Source organism: Myotis lucifugus, unplaced genomic scaffold, assembly GCF_000147115.1.
Source record: "Myotis lucifugus unplaced genomic scaffold, Myoluc2.0 scaffold_944, whole genome shotgun sequence".
Classification (NCBI taxonomy): domain Eukaryota; kingdom Metazoa; phylum Chordata; class Mammalia; order Chiroptera; family Vespertilionidae; genus Myotis; species Myotis lucifugus.
In genome coordinates, this window is record NW_005871992.1 from 16,879 (window position 1) to 31,985 (window position 15,107).

The following is a 15,107-nucleotide window of genomic DNA, read 5'->3' on the forward strand; positions in this document are numbered from 1 at the left end:
CCACCAGGCACCCTGCACCTGCAGCCCTACCCCGACCCACTGAGAACCACCTGCCTGTGACCGCGGAGGCCCAGGGCTGCTCTGAGTGGGGTTTCAGACACCTGCCCTTGTTCTGCCACATTTGGGCTCCATGAGCGCAGGCAAGTCATGTGACCTTTTTGAGCGTGTTTCCTCATTGAAGAATTGGGGATGGCAGTATCTTAGGTGGCTGTAAGAACGAGATGGTGTGTTTTATGTACGCAGATCGTCAACCAGGGGTAGCACCTGTGTTATGAATGGGTAGAGGTGCCCCAGGTACCTCCATTCCAGCAGCTTAGGGGCCGGACTGTTTCACTCCTCTGTGCAGATCTCAGGGCACAGCTGACAAACTTTCCAAGGGGCCGACAGAAGATGCATTTAAGGTACCAACCACCAGGCCTTACCTGGGAGGACCCCCTTGCCAGCCAGTCACCGCAGGGCTGCTTCTTCAGGAGCCCTCATGTGCTGAACCTTGTATGACACAGATCTGTGGCCGGAGGCGGGGTAGCATGTGCCCGTCTGAGCACTGCTTCCAAAAACACCTGGAGGCAGACAAGCAAAGCTCAGCCTCCGGCAACAGAGTAAGACTATCCGGGGCCCTCTTGCCACAGTCTGGATGAGTCCAGAAGAGCCTGCTGCTTGGCTCAGCCGCTGGCATGAAAGTGAAGATGGATGAGAGCAACCACCGAAAGCAAGTCCATCCCAAGGTCCTCGGCTCAGCCAGAGGAGTGAAGGTTCTGTCAGAAACGTGGGGACTTCATCATAGCAAACACGAGGGGCTCAGACTCAGGCGGGAAGGGGGACTCTCGTCATTCCTCACGGGGCAGGTAATGCTGAGTGTGAACACCCGTCCCCTTCCTCACAGCCTTGTCAGTGTGGAAATCATTCCAAACCCCAGCTTGACTGAGCAAATGCTCCCTGCAAGCTCCTCACAGCGAGGCCAGCGTGTTGAGACTGCTCACTGGAAAGCCAGGCTCCATCTCTCCCCACAGAGGGCAGCCTCAGCACCCATGGCTTCCGCTGACGGGTAGGATTCCTCAGCATGTTCTCTGCCCTGCAGATTCTTATAAGAGGGATGTGGTTTGGTCAGCCAGCGGCGGGGTGGCGGGAAGGATCTGATGTGGCAACTTCCAGGTTTGGCTCCAGACTTGGCAACTAAGTGAAGGCTGCTCAGGCGACGTGAGGGTGGAGGAGTGTCTTCTTTCTTCTTAGGGTTGAGTCTCATTGGTATGTGTAATGCAGACCAGCCCACAGCACAGCTCCTACCCACCAGGCAGACACAATATCTTGTTCCTTCAGATTAGGAAAAACTCAGAGCAGATGGAAAAGTTCAGAGTATAATGATAAGAAGCATAGGTATGCCTACCACCTTGCTTTATCCTACTTTTTTCAGATTTTGTTTTGAAAACTGAAACATAACAGATCCAACTGACACATCCTATCTGCCTGTCCTGCTTGCACTCCTGCCCCCCAGGGAAAGTGTCCCCCGAATTTTCAGCTGGCCATCCCATACATGTCTTTATACTTTTACTGTATGTATTTACAAACAATGGATAGCATTGCTTTGCATGTTATTTTTTATTGTCGTGAATATACATAACATCAAATTGACAATTTTCGCCATTTTTAATCTTTGTTTCAGATCCTTACTTTTCATTACCTTCAGTACTTCATGCCATTCCCTTCTGGCCTGTGGTTTCTGATGAGCAATCAGGTGTCAGCCTTATGGGAGCTCCTTTGTAGGTAACAAATTGCTTTTCTCTTGCTGCCTTTAAGATTCTGTCTTTAATTTTTGACATTTTAATTATGATGTGTTTGGGCATGGGTCTGTTTGGGTTCTTCTTGCTTGGGACTCTCTATGCCTCCTGAACTTGTGTGACTTTTTCCTTTACCAGGTTAGGTAAGTTTTCTGTCATTGTTTCTTCAACCACATTCTCTATCCTTTTCTCCCATTCTGCCTCTTCTGTCATTTAAATATTATGTTTCATGTTGTCCCACAGCTCCCTTAAGCTGTCCTCCTATTTTTTAAATTGTTTTTTCCTTTTTGGTTCTGATTGAGTGATATTTTTCAACCCTGTCCTCTAATTCACTGATTTGATCCTCAGCTTCCCCTAATCTGTGTATTCCTTCCAATGTGTTATTTGTGCTGTCATTCTTTATTTCTGTTTTCATAGTTACTGTATCTTTTCTCATGCTGTTTAGCATCTTTACTATCATTATTCTGAATACCATATCAGATAAATATCTTATCTCCACTTCATTTCTCTCTTCTTCTGGAGAATTCTCTTATTCTTTCATTTGGGGGTTGTCTCCTCCAGTGCCAGGAAGAGAAGTCTCCATAACTTCCAGCTGTGAAAACAAGTGGGGATTGTGACTGAGTGATATGGAGGCTGCTGGAGTCCCAGGCAGTTCTCTTAAAGGGCCCACGTGTGGACTTACTCGGACTCCCTCCCTCTAGCTCCAGCGCTGGGGCAGCAACTTGAAAGGCACAAGAGACATATGAGGAGGAACTGCATTGTCCAACATCACAGTGAGGGCTGGGGTGGGGTGGGGTGGTGCACAGCTTTCTACCAGACAGAGTGTTGGCAGAGTCCACTGGTCCTTTTCCAAGCCCTCCCCATACAGAGCCTGTCTTGGCACATGCTTCAGATTTCCCTAAAATCTCTCAAACAGGCAGCATCTAGCCTCAGCATGCCCCACACCTCTCGCTAAAAGGCCCCAGGCCCAGCACTGGCAGTGGCCAGCCTTGGTTTGCAGCTTGGCCTCACCTGGGCACTTCTAAGCCCAGCACACGCAGCAGCCATCTGCATATAACTTTGTAAGTTATGCACGGTGGCCCTGGCAGAACAAAAGTGGCGGTTGACCTTGGCCTGCACCTCCCAGGATACCCCAGAGCCAGTGCACCTGGGCAGCTTCTGACCACATCAAACATTGATGTGCGAATATCAAGGCTCAACTATAACAGGAGGGTATACACAGCCCACATAGGGAGTGCATCTTGATGCCCAACTTGGGTGACCAGGAAGGCTGTGCCACTGGACCCTACAGATCACCTACTACATTAAGCCACTCTACCAAGTCTGAGAGACATAGCAGCTCTACGTAACACATAGAAAAAAACACAGGGAGGCTGCCAAAATGAGGAGACAAAGCAGCATGTCCCAAATGAAAGAACAGCAAAACTCCAGAAAAAGAACAAAATGGAAACAAGCAATCTGCCAGATGCAGAGTTCAAAACACTGGTTATAAGGATGCTCAATGAAATTAGGGGAAGCGTAGAGGAACTTAGAACTTCAACAAAGAGATGAGAAACATAAAAACAGAACTAAAAAACATAAAAAAGAACCAGTCAGAAATGAAGAATACATGTATTGAAATGAAGAATACATTACAGGGAATCAATAGATTAGATGAAGCCAAGAATCAAATCAGTGATTTTGAATATATGGAAACAGGAATCACCCAATCAGCACAGCAAAAAGAAAAAAAGAATTAAAAAAATGATAGTGTAAGGAGCCTCTGGGACAACTTTAAGTGTACCAACATTCACATTACGGGGGTACCAGAAGGAGAAGAGAGCAAGGAATGGAAACCCTATGTGAAAAAATGAAAGAAAACTTCCCTAACCTGGTGGGGGAAATAGACATACAAGTCCAGGAAGCTCAGAGAGTCCTGGACAAGATGAACCCAAATAGGTCCACACCAACACATCATAATTAAAATGCCAAAAGGTTAAAGACAAAAGTTAAAGCTGCAAGTAAAAGCAGTTACTTACAAGAGAGTGCCCATGGCTGTCAGCTGATTTCTCAACAGAAACTTTGCAGGTCAGAAGGGAGTGGCAAGAAATGTTCGAAGTGATCAAAAGCAAGGACCTACAACCAAGATTATTCTACCCAGCAAAGCTATTGTTTAGAATTGAAGGTTAGATAGAGAGCTTCATAGACAAGGTAAAGCTAAAGGATTTAACTGCCACCAAACCAGTATTATATGAAATGTTAAAGGGTCTTCTTTAAGAAGGGGAAAAACGATAAAAACTAAGAACAAGAAAGTGGCAATAAATACATATTCCTCAACAATTGAATCTAAAAATCAAACGAACAAGCAGAACAGAGAACATTTTGAGGGTTGCCAGATGGGAGGGGTGTTGGGGGGCTGGGTGAAAAATGTGAAAGGATTAAGATATACAAATTGGTTGTTATAGTATAGTCATGTGGAAAGAACAGAGCAAAACTCTGTTAAATTACAGCATTGGAAATACAATCAATATTTTAATAACTATCTATGGTGTCAGATGGGTGCATGATTCATTGGGATGATCACTTAGTAAGCTATGTAATGGCCAATCACTAGGATGTACACCTGGAACTAATAATGTATGCCAACAGTAATTTAAAAATATAACATGATTTTTCAAAAGTATATTTCTTCTTTTCCAAATATACAGTCAACCTAGTAAATAGTCACAAGTCCTTCTGAGGAAGTTTAGAAGGGGGACTCAGCTTCCCTTTTATTTAGAGCAGCGGTTCTCAACCTGTGGGTCCCGACCCCTTTGGGGGTCGAACGACCCTTTCACAGGGGTCGCCTAAGACCATCGGAAAACACATATTATATATACATATTATATAATTATATTACATATTGTTTTTGTGATTAATCACTATGCTTTATGTTCAATTTGTAACAATGAAATTGGGGGTCACCACAACATGAGGAACTGGATTAAAGGGTCGCGGCATCAGGAAGGTTGAGAACCACTGATTTAGAGGCTGTGTCAGTGAATTGGCTCAAGCCTCAAAACTTTGGAGTTGTTTAACAGACTGGCTCAAGTCAGAATTCTGCTCACCAGATCCAGAGCTTTTCTATGCACACACATCTAGTAAAACACCAGAAAACTGCCATCTATTCAGTTCCAGTCAATTAGCTAAGGACAAAGGTGTCTACAGATAAGGGCCCCTCTTCAGAACTCCCAGAAGCCTTCTTCTCTTTGTATGTTAATTGCACGCTCATAATTTTAATTCTTATGTATGCATTTGAGGGCCTATTGTTGCTAATTGCCACAGCCTCTCCCTGGATTTCTCCATGACTTGCTTTTCCGTTACCTGCAGTTTATCCCACGGTACCACTAGCAGAAATTGCAATTACGATACTGTACTGTATACCATGGGTTACTCATATCCCATATTCCCTGCCTCCCCTTCACCAATCCCCATAGGCTATCATTGATCTCATCAAATATTACCCAATCCCAGAATCTTAGTCTAAGAATCTATTTCCTGAGGTCACTTCTGGTCTCAATTACTGTCCGAGTCCCAACACAAAACAGAGGGCACACTTGTAAAAGGAGGGAATCTGAGGGGAGTTTATTTCCATATGCCCTATTTACAAAGGGAGATGTGTAGGAAAACCCAAGTGAGCGGAGGGGGAAAAAGATCCCAAGGCAAAGAAATCCCCAGTACAGTCTGTAATTAGATTAAGTCTTGCACAGAGTGTGGCAAAAGTAGGTTTACAGTTGTTCATATGGAAATACAGTAATTAATATATAATACAAAAATAAACTGTTTTTGCACCCTGGCCCATTTGGTTGGGTGTCATCCCATGCACTGAAAAGTTGCTGGTTCAATTCCTAGTCAAGGCACAAACCCAGGTTGGGGCCTACCCCCCTTTCTCTCTAAAAAAAAAAATGCTTGCCCCAGCCAGTTTGGCTCAGTGGATAGAGGGTTGGCCTGCGGACTGAGGGTCTCAGGTTCAATTCTGTTCAAGTGCACATGCCCAGGTTGTGGGCTCATCCCCAGTGGGGGACTTTCAGGAGGCAGCCGCAATGATTCTCATCATTGGTGTTTTTCTCTCCCCCTCTCTGAAATCAATTAAAAATATATTTAGCCCTAACCGGTTTGGCTCAGTGGATAGAGCATTGGCCTGCGGACTCAAGGGTCCCAGGTTCGATTCCGGTCAAGGGCATGTACCTTGGTTGCGGGCACATCCCCAGTGGGGAGTGTGCAGAAGGCAGCTGATCAATGTTTCTCTCTCATCGATGTTTCTCTCTATTCCTCTCCCTTCCTCTCTGTAAAAAATCAATAAACTATATTTAAAAAAATATATATATTTAAAAAAATAAAAGTTTTGCCCTAGCCGGTTTGGCTCGGTGGATATAGTGTCTGCCTGTGGACTGAAGGGTCCCAGGTTCGATTCCGGTCAGGGGCACATGCCTGGGTTGTGGGCTCGATCCCCAGTAGGGGGTGTGTGGGAGGCAGCCGACCCATGATTCTCTCTCATCATTGATGTTTCTGTCTATCTCTCCCTCTCCCTTCCTCTCTGAAATAAAAAATATATTTAAAAATTTTTAAAAGAAGTTTTGCCCCACGAAACTATTTCTTTGGGGGCGGGGGTGTCATATTTAGTTTTGTCTGAATTTCTCATTTAGGTCTTTTCTTCCCTCAGTGTTTTGTAGTTCTTAGCACACAAATGACACTCGTCACTAGTAAGTTTTGTGGGCATGTTTGTCTTACTGAAACACCTGGTAAGTTCTGGGAAGTGATGACACCTTGTAGACCAACATCTTTTCTTTCCAAATGATTCTTGGTTCGGTTCAGGCTATAAAAATTGACCAAATGTGGATGCTGTACAGTGTCTAACTGGGCTGGATGAAGGCATCAGATTTTATTCAACGGGCTCCGCACTGCCTCAGCTCAGTAGGAATCACTGTAGCGCACAGCCTCCTGCTGAAGAACGCACCACACACACAGCTGGAGTTCCAGTGGGCTTTATTGAGATACATTAACAAAAGCCAAGATTTTATCAACCATCTTTTCTGAACTTTATAACCTCAGCAGACTCTGGTCCACATGTGCACCTACAACATAACACCCCCCAACAAAAAGGAAGCCCCACTGGAACATTTGCCAATTAACAGAAAGCCAATTGTCCCTTCCCCCAAATGTTTGCAAAATTTTGAGTCCCCACTGTTCATTTCTCAGTGGAACTGGTCCCTTGTGGCTAGGGACAATGAAATTAGACCCCATTTTCATTGAACAAAAATTTTCAGGTTTTAGTTTTGTTTCAAAAAGGGAATAGTGACTTTGTTTCCTCCAGGCACCCCTCCCCACAACCACTGGTTAAAACACAGTAGCCTGTATCTTCATAACCCAACCCTCCCCTCCCCTGCCCAGCATTGTCTACAGAGAATTTAAATACACTTCCTGTTGGAACCTGTCAGCTGTGGAGGGGCAGAGTCCATGCCAGGCTGGCTCCCTCTGACCTCATGAACTGCTATAGCCTTTGGACCCTTAACTCTTTACCCCAAAGATGAGTTTTTAGGTCAGGAGTAGACTTTCTTTGGGAGCTTTAAAAACGATCTTTAAGGATATACAGTAGAACCACAAGCTCACTCAAGTTCACTTAAGTTCACCAAAAAGTTGACTAACATCAACTCCCACTAGGCCTATAATTTTGTTTGACAAAGATATTTTGCCAGAAAATGATTTCACAATAACAATTTTTAAGATACATACAACGCTGAACAAAGTGGCAAATTAAAATAACATGGCTTAATTCCCAAGAATTTACTTCATCTTTGTGTTACTCATCCATAAGGTCAGAGTGTGGCTAAAGGCAACTTCTGACGAGGCTATGAGCTTCAAAGTGTTTCTAAATCCTCAGTGCAGACACCCTCCCTTTGGGCAGTCACCTCCCTCCCACCCCTATAAAAAAAAAGAAAAAAAATTAAGCCAAGTGATCAGAATGAGATGTTTGATTCCAACAGTTTACACTCCAGGCTTTGTGCTGAGTCGTCTGGTTCTGACCCAAGCATGATGGTATCAAACACAAAGCACACGGCAGAGGAAAGATGCTCCCATCTCATTCTGAAAACAAATACTGATAACCGCCCGCCCCCACCCCCCGCCTTTGGGGCCCCCTGTATTATGGTGCGGGGCAAACTGGACAATTTAGAGACATATTTAGATTTCTCTCTCCTTTACTTCTTCCCATGGAAGATAATTTTGGAATTTAGTCCAATCCTAAAGGAAAGGCAAAACAGGCCCAGAGGCAGCAAGGTGTGCAAGGGTCCATAACCATCACACAACCACATAACCACAGGCTGAACAATGGGCTGACGTTATTTAAGTATTAAAAAGAGGGAATAGTTTTCATCCAAATGAACCACTGGAAAAAATATCACCATGACTTAAAATAAACACCCTATACCGGAAGAACACGAAAACAACTTCCAATAGTAACAAATGCTCCTTATTGCGAAGGGGATTTAAAAAGAAAAAGAGACTAGGCTTTGACCTAGTCTTAGAGCAGCAGTCGCCAACCTTTCGGACCTCATGGACCACTGGTTGGTGACCGCTGCCTTAGAGCATCTTTCCGTTTTACAATTCCTATTCAAGAGTCAAGCACCAAAACTGGACAGCTGCCCGCACAAGGCCGTGTCCAATCCCGGTGTCCCAGACAGTTTAAGTGCCACTCCTCATCCGAGGCTGTACTTCAGGAATACTTTCAATTTAACGTCTGTGCTTTAAGAGGGACCCACAGGCACGTGGCACCAAGCAGACAGTCTGAGGATGGCAGAGAGGACTGTGCTGTTTATAGTCACCCGCACTCTAGCGAGATATAAAACTGCATTTATGAGCTTTCTTGCTTTTCTTCTAGAATGATCCCTCTTATCTTGCCAGAGATGGGGAGGAAAGAGAGGGCTGCATCAGTACACAGTAAGATATATATATATTTATATATATATATATTTTTTGGTCAAAAGTTGATGCCTTTTAAATTCCCTCCCTCCACCCCTCCCTGGAAAAAAAGTTACTCCCTTAACTAGGGCTTGTACTTAGTTGCCAACAATGGCTGGTAGAAGAACCTATGTGGCATGGATACCAAATAAATGAGCTTATTTTGGGGGGTTTGTACTGTGCAGCTCTTGCTAGTTTCTAAGGAGTTAGGGCTATGTCTGATCAGGAGGCATCTGCAGGATTTTGATCTTCAGGGAATTCTGGGTGAGTCACAAATCATTTTTGTTTAGAACTAGACAGAGTCAAAAAAGAAACTTTGAGTAACTGATTTCTTTATCCAGATGAGTTAAGCATGAAAACATAGGCAGGACTTGTACTATTTTAGGGCTTTGAAAAACAATGGAATATGGAAATCAAATAAAAAAATTTTTATTTTGCCTTTTTTTTTTAAACCCTAGATGCCTCCTGATTGACCTAGTACACTGGGTTAAAAGGGAATTAAAAACGTTTTTTAAAAAAAGTTCACTGGTTTTGATTCATCTCACTCCTTTTGCCTGGAGATCAGGCCAAACATCAAGCATGTTGGGAGGGGCACAATTTAATGCAACACTATTGACTGTAAAGCATTTGCCAGCAATTTACAATGCAAACATGACAATTCTCGTCACAAAGCTAAAGCATGGCAAGCAGCAGCTCTCAGGGTTGCCCGTTCCTGCAAGTTTACGTATCAAAGTGGGCAGAAGGCAACACACTTACACAGTACAGGAAGTGACCCACAAAAACGAAGCCCCAGAACTGCTAGCCTTACCGAAGCTGGTACTGGCTAATATTGTGAAACGCAAACTCACGCTTTATACATATACTGCTCAATACTGCCACTCAAGGGAGTTTCCACACTGCAATGTAATTAATCTTTGTCCCCTTTTGCAGAGCTTAAAAAGTTTCTCAAACTTTAAAAAAGGGGAAAAAAGCACAATCAGAGAGAGCCTTTCAAAAATAACACCAGGAATGACAGGTTTTTGAAGTTTCCTTGCTCCCTCTGGCAGGCCTCCCTCCTCTAAAGACACTAGAGACAGTGTGGCAGCAAACAGTGAAGACTTCTGGGGCCCTTTCCCAGCACAGGGTCCCCACAGGAGTCTGCTTGCTACAGTAAGAGGTTAAAGTACTTTCTAGAATTTAGTGTTGCGGAAAACTGAGCCCCTCTCATCTTAGCTGCTCCCATTATTCACTCTAAATCCCCCTTTATCCCAGCAACCTTTCATCAAAAACAAAACAAAAATATATATATATATATGTATATGTATGTGTATATATATATATATATATATATATATATATATATATATATGAACGCAGAAAAAAACATATTTACAAAGTTTATACAAGTGTACACACCCAGTTTTCTATGGGACACGCTTTGCCAGAGGAAAGAGGGTCAAGGCTGACAGGCTACACCTCAAGTGCCATAGCTGCGAATGGAGACACGTGAACCAGTCTTTAGTGTTCCGTACAGAGCACAAAGGCTTGTCGTATGGCTCCTGCAATGACAGAGACGCTCTTTCCTTTGGGAGCAATGATGTTGCATCGACTCAGCCCAGAAGAAATTTTTACTTGGGATTGTGTGGTTGTTTCTTAAATACATGTATTTACAGTGCGGATGAACTGCAGTTGCATATCAACTCCTCCACTTAAAGAAAAAAAATGGTGTTTAACATTACTAATAGGTTTCATCTTTCAGCCCTGGGCTTGAGTACTGGGTAGAAAGGGGAGAGACTTCAACGTGAAACCAAAATGAAATAAAAAGTTTTAAAAAGAAATAAAAGGAAAGAATTACTATTGTTGATTCCTTGGGCTGTGTCTAAAAGATGATATTCTGAATGGTCTCATAGCATAAGGCACTTCGCACAAATAAGTAATAAGCTCTTCAGGCTTAAAAAACGGATGAGTCATCAGGGAGAAGTTGAAATGCACAAGAGTCAGCTGTTGCAGAATTCGGAAATAATAGACAAGCTTGTGTGTTCATCAAGATTCTTCTCTTTTTAGGGTTTCTCCCTTCTCTTCTTTCTCCTCCTTCCTTGTCCCCCTTTTCCCCAGAAAACATTTTTAAAAATCCAGCAGTTAGTGCAACTAATGTTCAGTCAGCACACAGTGCAAACAAGTGGAACAAAAAAGGTAAATTCCTTCTTTTCAGCTTTTTTCTCTTCACCAGTTAAAAAAGAAAAAAATGTCTGAGTTCTTTTAAATCTTCATAGTTCCAAAATAAAAGATGAAAAACCCACAAGAGAAGAGCATCCCCCCCAAAATGATGTGTCACAGATCCAAGCAAGCCTTCTTTAGTTTGTCAAAGCCTAAAGAAAGAAGAAACCTAAAATTAACATTTGTGAAAGCAGTATGAACTAGGGTATACAGGTTTTTACATCCCCATCCCAAATACCCTCTCTGTAACAGCGTCTACTCAACTCTTGCCTACTGTAGAGTCCATGCAGGATTAAGGAATGTCTGCCAGGCATTCTAGAGGCAGAATGAGAGTCTGATAATTTTGGCCTCAGCCAGCAGTCATTCATAGTACTTAAAGGAACTACCTTACACAAATGTAATAAATAGCTTGCCAATATACTAACAAACATTGGCTAGTTTTATGTTTAAGAATTGTTTGACATTTAAAATTTTTTAAAAATGAAAGTAATTTGAAAAATTTAAAAACAACAGGTAAAATGTTCACTGCTAATTTGGAACTCATCATCTCTCAAGTTAAATCATATTCTCCTCAGAAAAATTCCACAAGTCTACTTTCCTTTATGTTGAGCCTTGTTTTGGGCATTTCTACCGGAGCCCAATCGTCACCACAAGATTAAATGAGAGGGTGCAGAAAACCAGAGTGGGCATTTAAAATGAGATAATTGCCCGTGGGTGTGACTCAGTGGTTGAATGTCAAACTAGGAACCAAGAGGTCATGGTTAAATTCCTGGTCAGGGCACATGCCCAGGTTGCGGGCTTGATCCCCAGTAGGGGTGCGTGCAGGAGGCAGCCAATCGATGATGTTTCTCTCTCGTTGAAGTTTCTATCTCTCTACCCCTCCTCTTCCTTCCCCTCTTTCCAAAATCAATAAAACAGATTTTAAAATATATAAAATTTTAAAAAGACATAGTTATCCTCATTACACATTTGGCAATAAGGTACTGTAGGTAGGTAATGTAACCTGACTTACTGAGGCACCCATTTGAAATGAAGAGTGAATTCCAACAGAGATGACTGAATGATAAAGGAAAAGAGAACAGAAAATATTTTCACACTCAAAATTGCTGAAAAATATTCTCTTTGCTTTCATTATTTTTGAAGTCTGAATCTGTCTTGATACTGCTCACGGTATCACACTACTTAAAAAGACTGCATTCAAGAACAACACTTATGGATTTTCTAACGAGACAGACCACAACTTCACCCAAGAGATAGCTGTTTTACTGTCATTTATGCCAAGTGTTTCACCACCCTACATTGCTGTTACGTACGCTAGGACATCAAATTGTCCCCACGAAAGAGGATCTTGATTTCTTTCCTCCCTTTAAATATTATGCTCACTTAGCTATTCTGTAGGTACGCACATGCTTGTTATGGTTTATCATCTTCTACAGGCTCGCTGTGGTATTCGGCCACATATAGGCTCTTGTCAATGTTGCTTGGGATAGGTTTAATTTCTGTTCCCAGCTGCTCCTCAATACTTTTCAGGTTGAAGCGATCATCATATGTGATCAAGTTGATAGCTAAGCCAAGATGACCAAAGCGACCTAACAAAAAAAAATTATTTTAATTAAGAAATGAGTTAAATATTAGAATGCATGTGTAAGACTAAGCATCAAAATCATAAGGAGTTAATGTTTTTGTCCAGTGCCACTCTGGGTATAGGAAACTACTTCTCTACTCTCCTCATATTCACATTACTTCCCAAAAGTAGCACTCTATTTTACCTTTTTCAAAGGACAAACAAGATATTTGTGTCAAAAGTTGCCAAAATACACATACTAAACAGTAGTTACAGATTGTACCAGAAAAGAAAAGTGAAGTTCTCCTTTGTTAATTTTACCTTAAATTATGCATATAGTAGTTAACTTTTTAAACTTTTCTTAGTAAGTGTTCTAGAAGAACTAGAAATTAGTCTTAAACACTGAACAACTATATTAGTTTTAATTCTGCTCTCATTGCTACAACACTATTTCACACAAAACCCCACACAATTTAGTGATTAAACTTCTCAAAAAACAAAACAACAAAAACGTCCACAAAGAGCATCTCCTGTCTTTCCTCACCCGATCTTCCAATGCGATGGAGATAGGTCTCTGCCAGCTTTGGGAAGTCAAAGTTTATTACCACATTCACAGCTTGTATATCAATACCTCGGGTAAACAAATCTTAAAAAACAATAACAAAAAACCTCCATTATAACTTTCAATATTTAAGCAATTTTAAGCATTTAAACATGTGTCTTGGTACTGTAATACTATTTAACAAATATTTCTTGTATACCTTAAATGTATTCATTTCACTTAGTAATTCAAATGCATTTTCAAATTACTAGCATTACCTTTCATGCATATTATCACAAATAACTTTCTGGTCACAAGTTATCTTTGCCCAGTTCTACAAGAAAATTTTAGAAAATCGTCTAAGGTAATTGCAAATACAGGAAGAGACCAAGATAATTGGTAAACTCATAAAACAAATATCAGGAATAACCAGTAATTTTATTTTCTTTAGCCTGTTTTTTGCTGAATTATTTATAATGTCTGAGGTAAGCTAATCCCAATGACTATGCTAATTTAGGCTCTGAAAACTATAAAGAGAAACAACAGGCTAATAACTAGGTTTGCCTTCTTCTACCGGCTCCGCACTCCAACATAATAATCCATGATGGTCATAATAATATTTCAAAAATATTACTTTGAATCTGTAACTCCTTGCTTTAAATGACATTCAAGGTCCTCCTCTCTATGTTTTGGTCTTAACATACTTTTCTAACACATCTCAAAACTTCCTCTCTACCAAACTCATCCACTTACCCTTCCTTGAACATATCTCTCAGCCTCTATACTTTTGACACCAGTCCCCTAACTTAAACTTATCTAGCTTATAAAGCCCATTAAAATTCCATCTATTCTCACATAACCTCAGCTAGTTACTTCCCTCTCCTATGAAAATTTAGGATTACTTGCTACAGTTGACCCTTGAACAACATGAGGGTCAGGGGCACCTACCCCCGCAGTCGAAAATGTGTAACGACTCCCCCTAAATTTAACTATTAACATAAGCCTTCTATACCGGAAGCCTTACCAATAACATAGTCGACTAACACATATTTTATGCTATACTAGAGCCCTGGCTGCCATGGCCCTCATGGCCCGGGCTGCCTCGTGGCACCGCCCCCCCCCCGTCACTGGTCGTTCAGAAGGTCGGTCCGCCATCCGGTCTAATTAGCATATTAGCTTTTTATTATATAGAATCTTTTATATATCGTGTTCTTAAAATAAAGAATTTTTCTTATTATCTTAAGAACATTTTCTTTAGCTTTAAAGAAAATTTCAATAACACATTTACTGTATTTACTGAAAAATAACCCATGTATAAGTGGATCCATGCAGTTCAAATCCATGCTGTTTGACCACTTTCTAAATTCACATTTGCAAATTACCTTTAGTCCCTTATAGATCTAGTCCAAGGCCTATCTTTGTAAATAAAGGTGTTTTTTGTTTTGTTAATCCTCACCCAAAGATATTTTTCCATTGACTTTTTTAGATAAGAGTAGAAGAGAGGGGGAGACGGCGGGGGGGGGGGGGGGGGGAGAAGGGGAGGGAGGGAGAGAGAGAGAGAGAGAGAGAGAGAGAGAGAGAGAGAAACACTGATGTGTATGAGAAAGAGAGAAAGAGAAAGAAAAGAAGGAAAAACATTGATGTGAGAGAGACATATTGATTGGTTGCCTCCTGATGGGCTGGGGGTTGAACCTGCAACCCAGGCACATATCCCTGACTGGGAATCAAACCTGTGACCCTTTGGTGCACAAGCCAAGCCTCTAACCACTGAACCCACCGGCCAGGGCTGTAAGTCTTACTGCCACGTGGCCATGCCCATTTGTTTATATACTAAGGGTGCTTCTGAGTTAGAATGGCAGAGCTGAATATCTTGTAACAAGACAACAAGGTGTGCAAAGTCTAAAATATTTACTAGCCACCACTTTACAGATAAAGTGTGCAGGCCCTGCTTTAGACTTTTGTTGTTGTTAATCCTTACTCAAGGATATTTTTTCTGTTAATTTTTTAAAAAAAATATTTTTATTGATTTGAGAGAGAAAGGGAGAGGGATAGAAAC

General features: G+C 41.7%; 1 protein-coding gene across 7 annotated transcripts in view; it reads right to left on the bottom strand.

The window, feature by feature from the left end:
- Positions 1-6,762: 6,762 nt before the first annotated feature.
- Positions 6,763-15,107, bottom strand: part of DDX6 (DEAD-box helicase 6) — a 37,772-nt gene continuing 29,427 nt past the window's right edge. For 3 of the 7 annotated variants that reach the window (XM_023747670.1, XM_006106903.2, XM_006106904.3), the window contains 3 exons: positions 13,055-13,156; positions 12,353-12,535; positions 6,763-11,098 (listed from right to left, as the gene is read on the bottom strand). In XM_023747670.1, the coding sequence (XP_023603438.1) occupies positions 12,360-12,535; positions 13,055-13,156 (278 nt within the window). In that variant the 3' untranslated portion in view covers positions 6,763-11,098; positions 12,353-12,359. Of the gene's footprint in view, positions 11,099-11,958; positions 12,003-12,329; positions 12,536-13,054; positions 13,157-15,107 lie in introns of all 7 variants that reach the window. The other 4 variants (XR_002827218.1, XR_002827219.1, XM_023747669.1 and 1 more) reach the window with 4 other exon arrangements.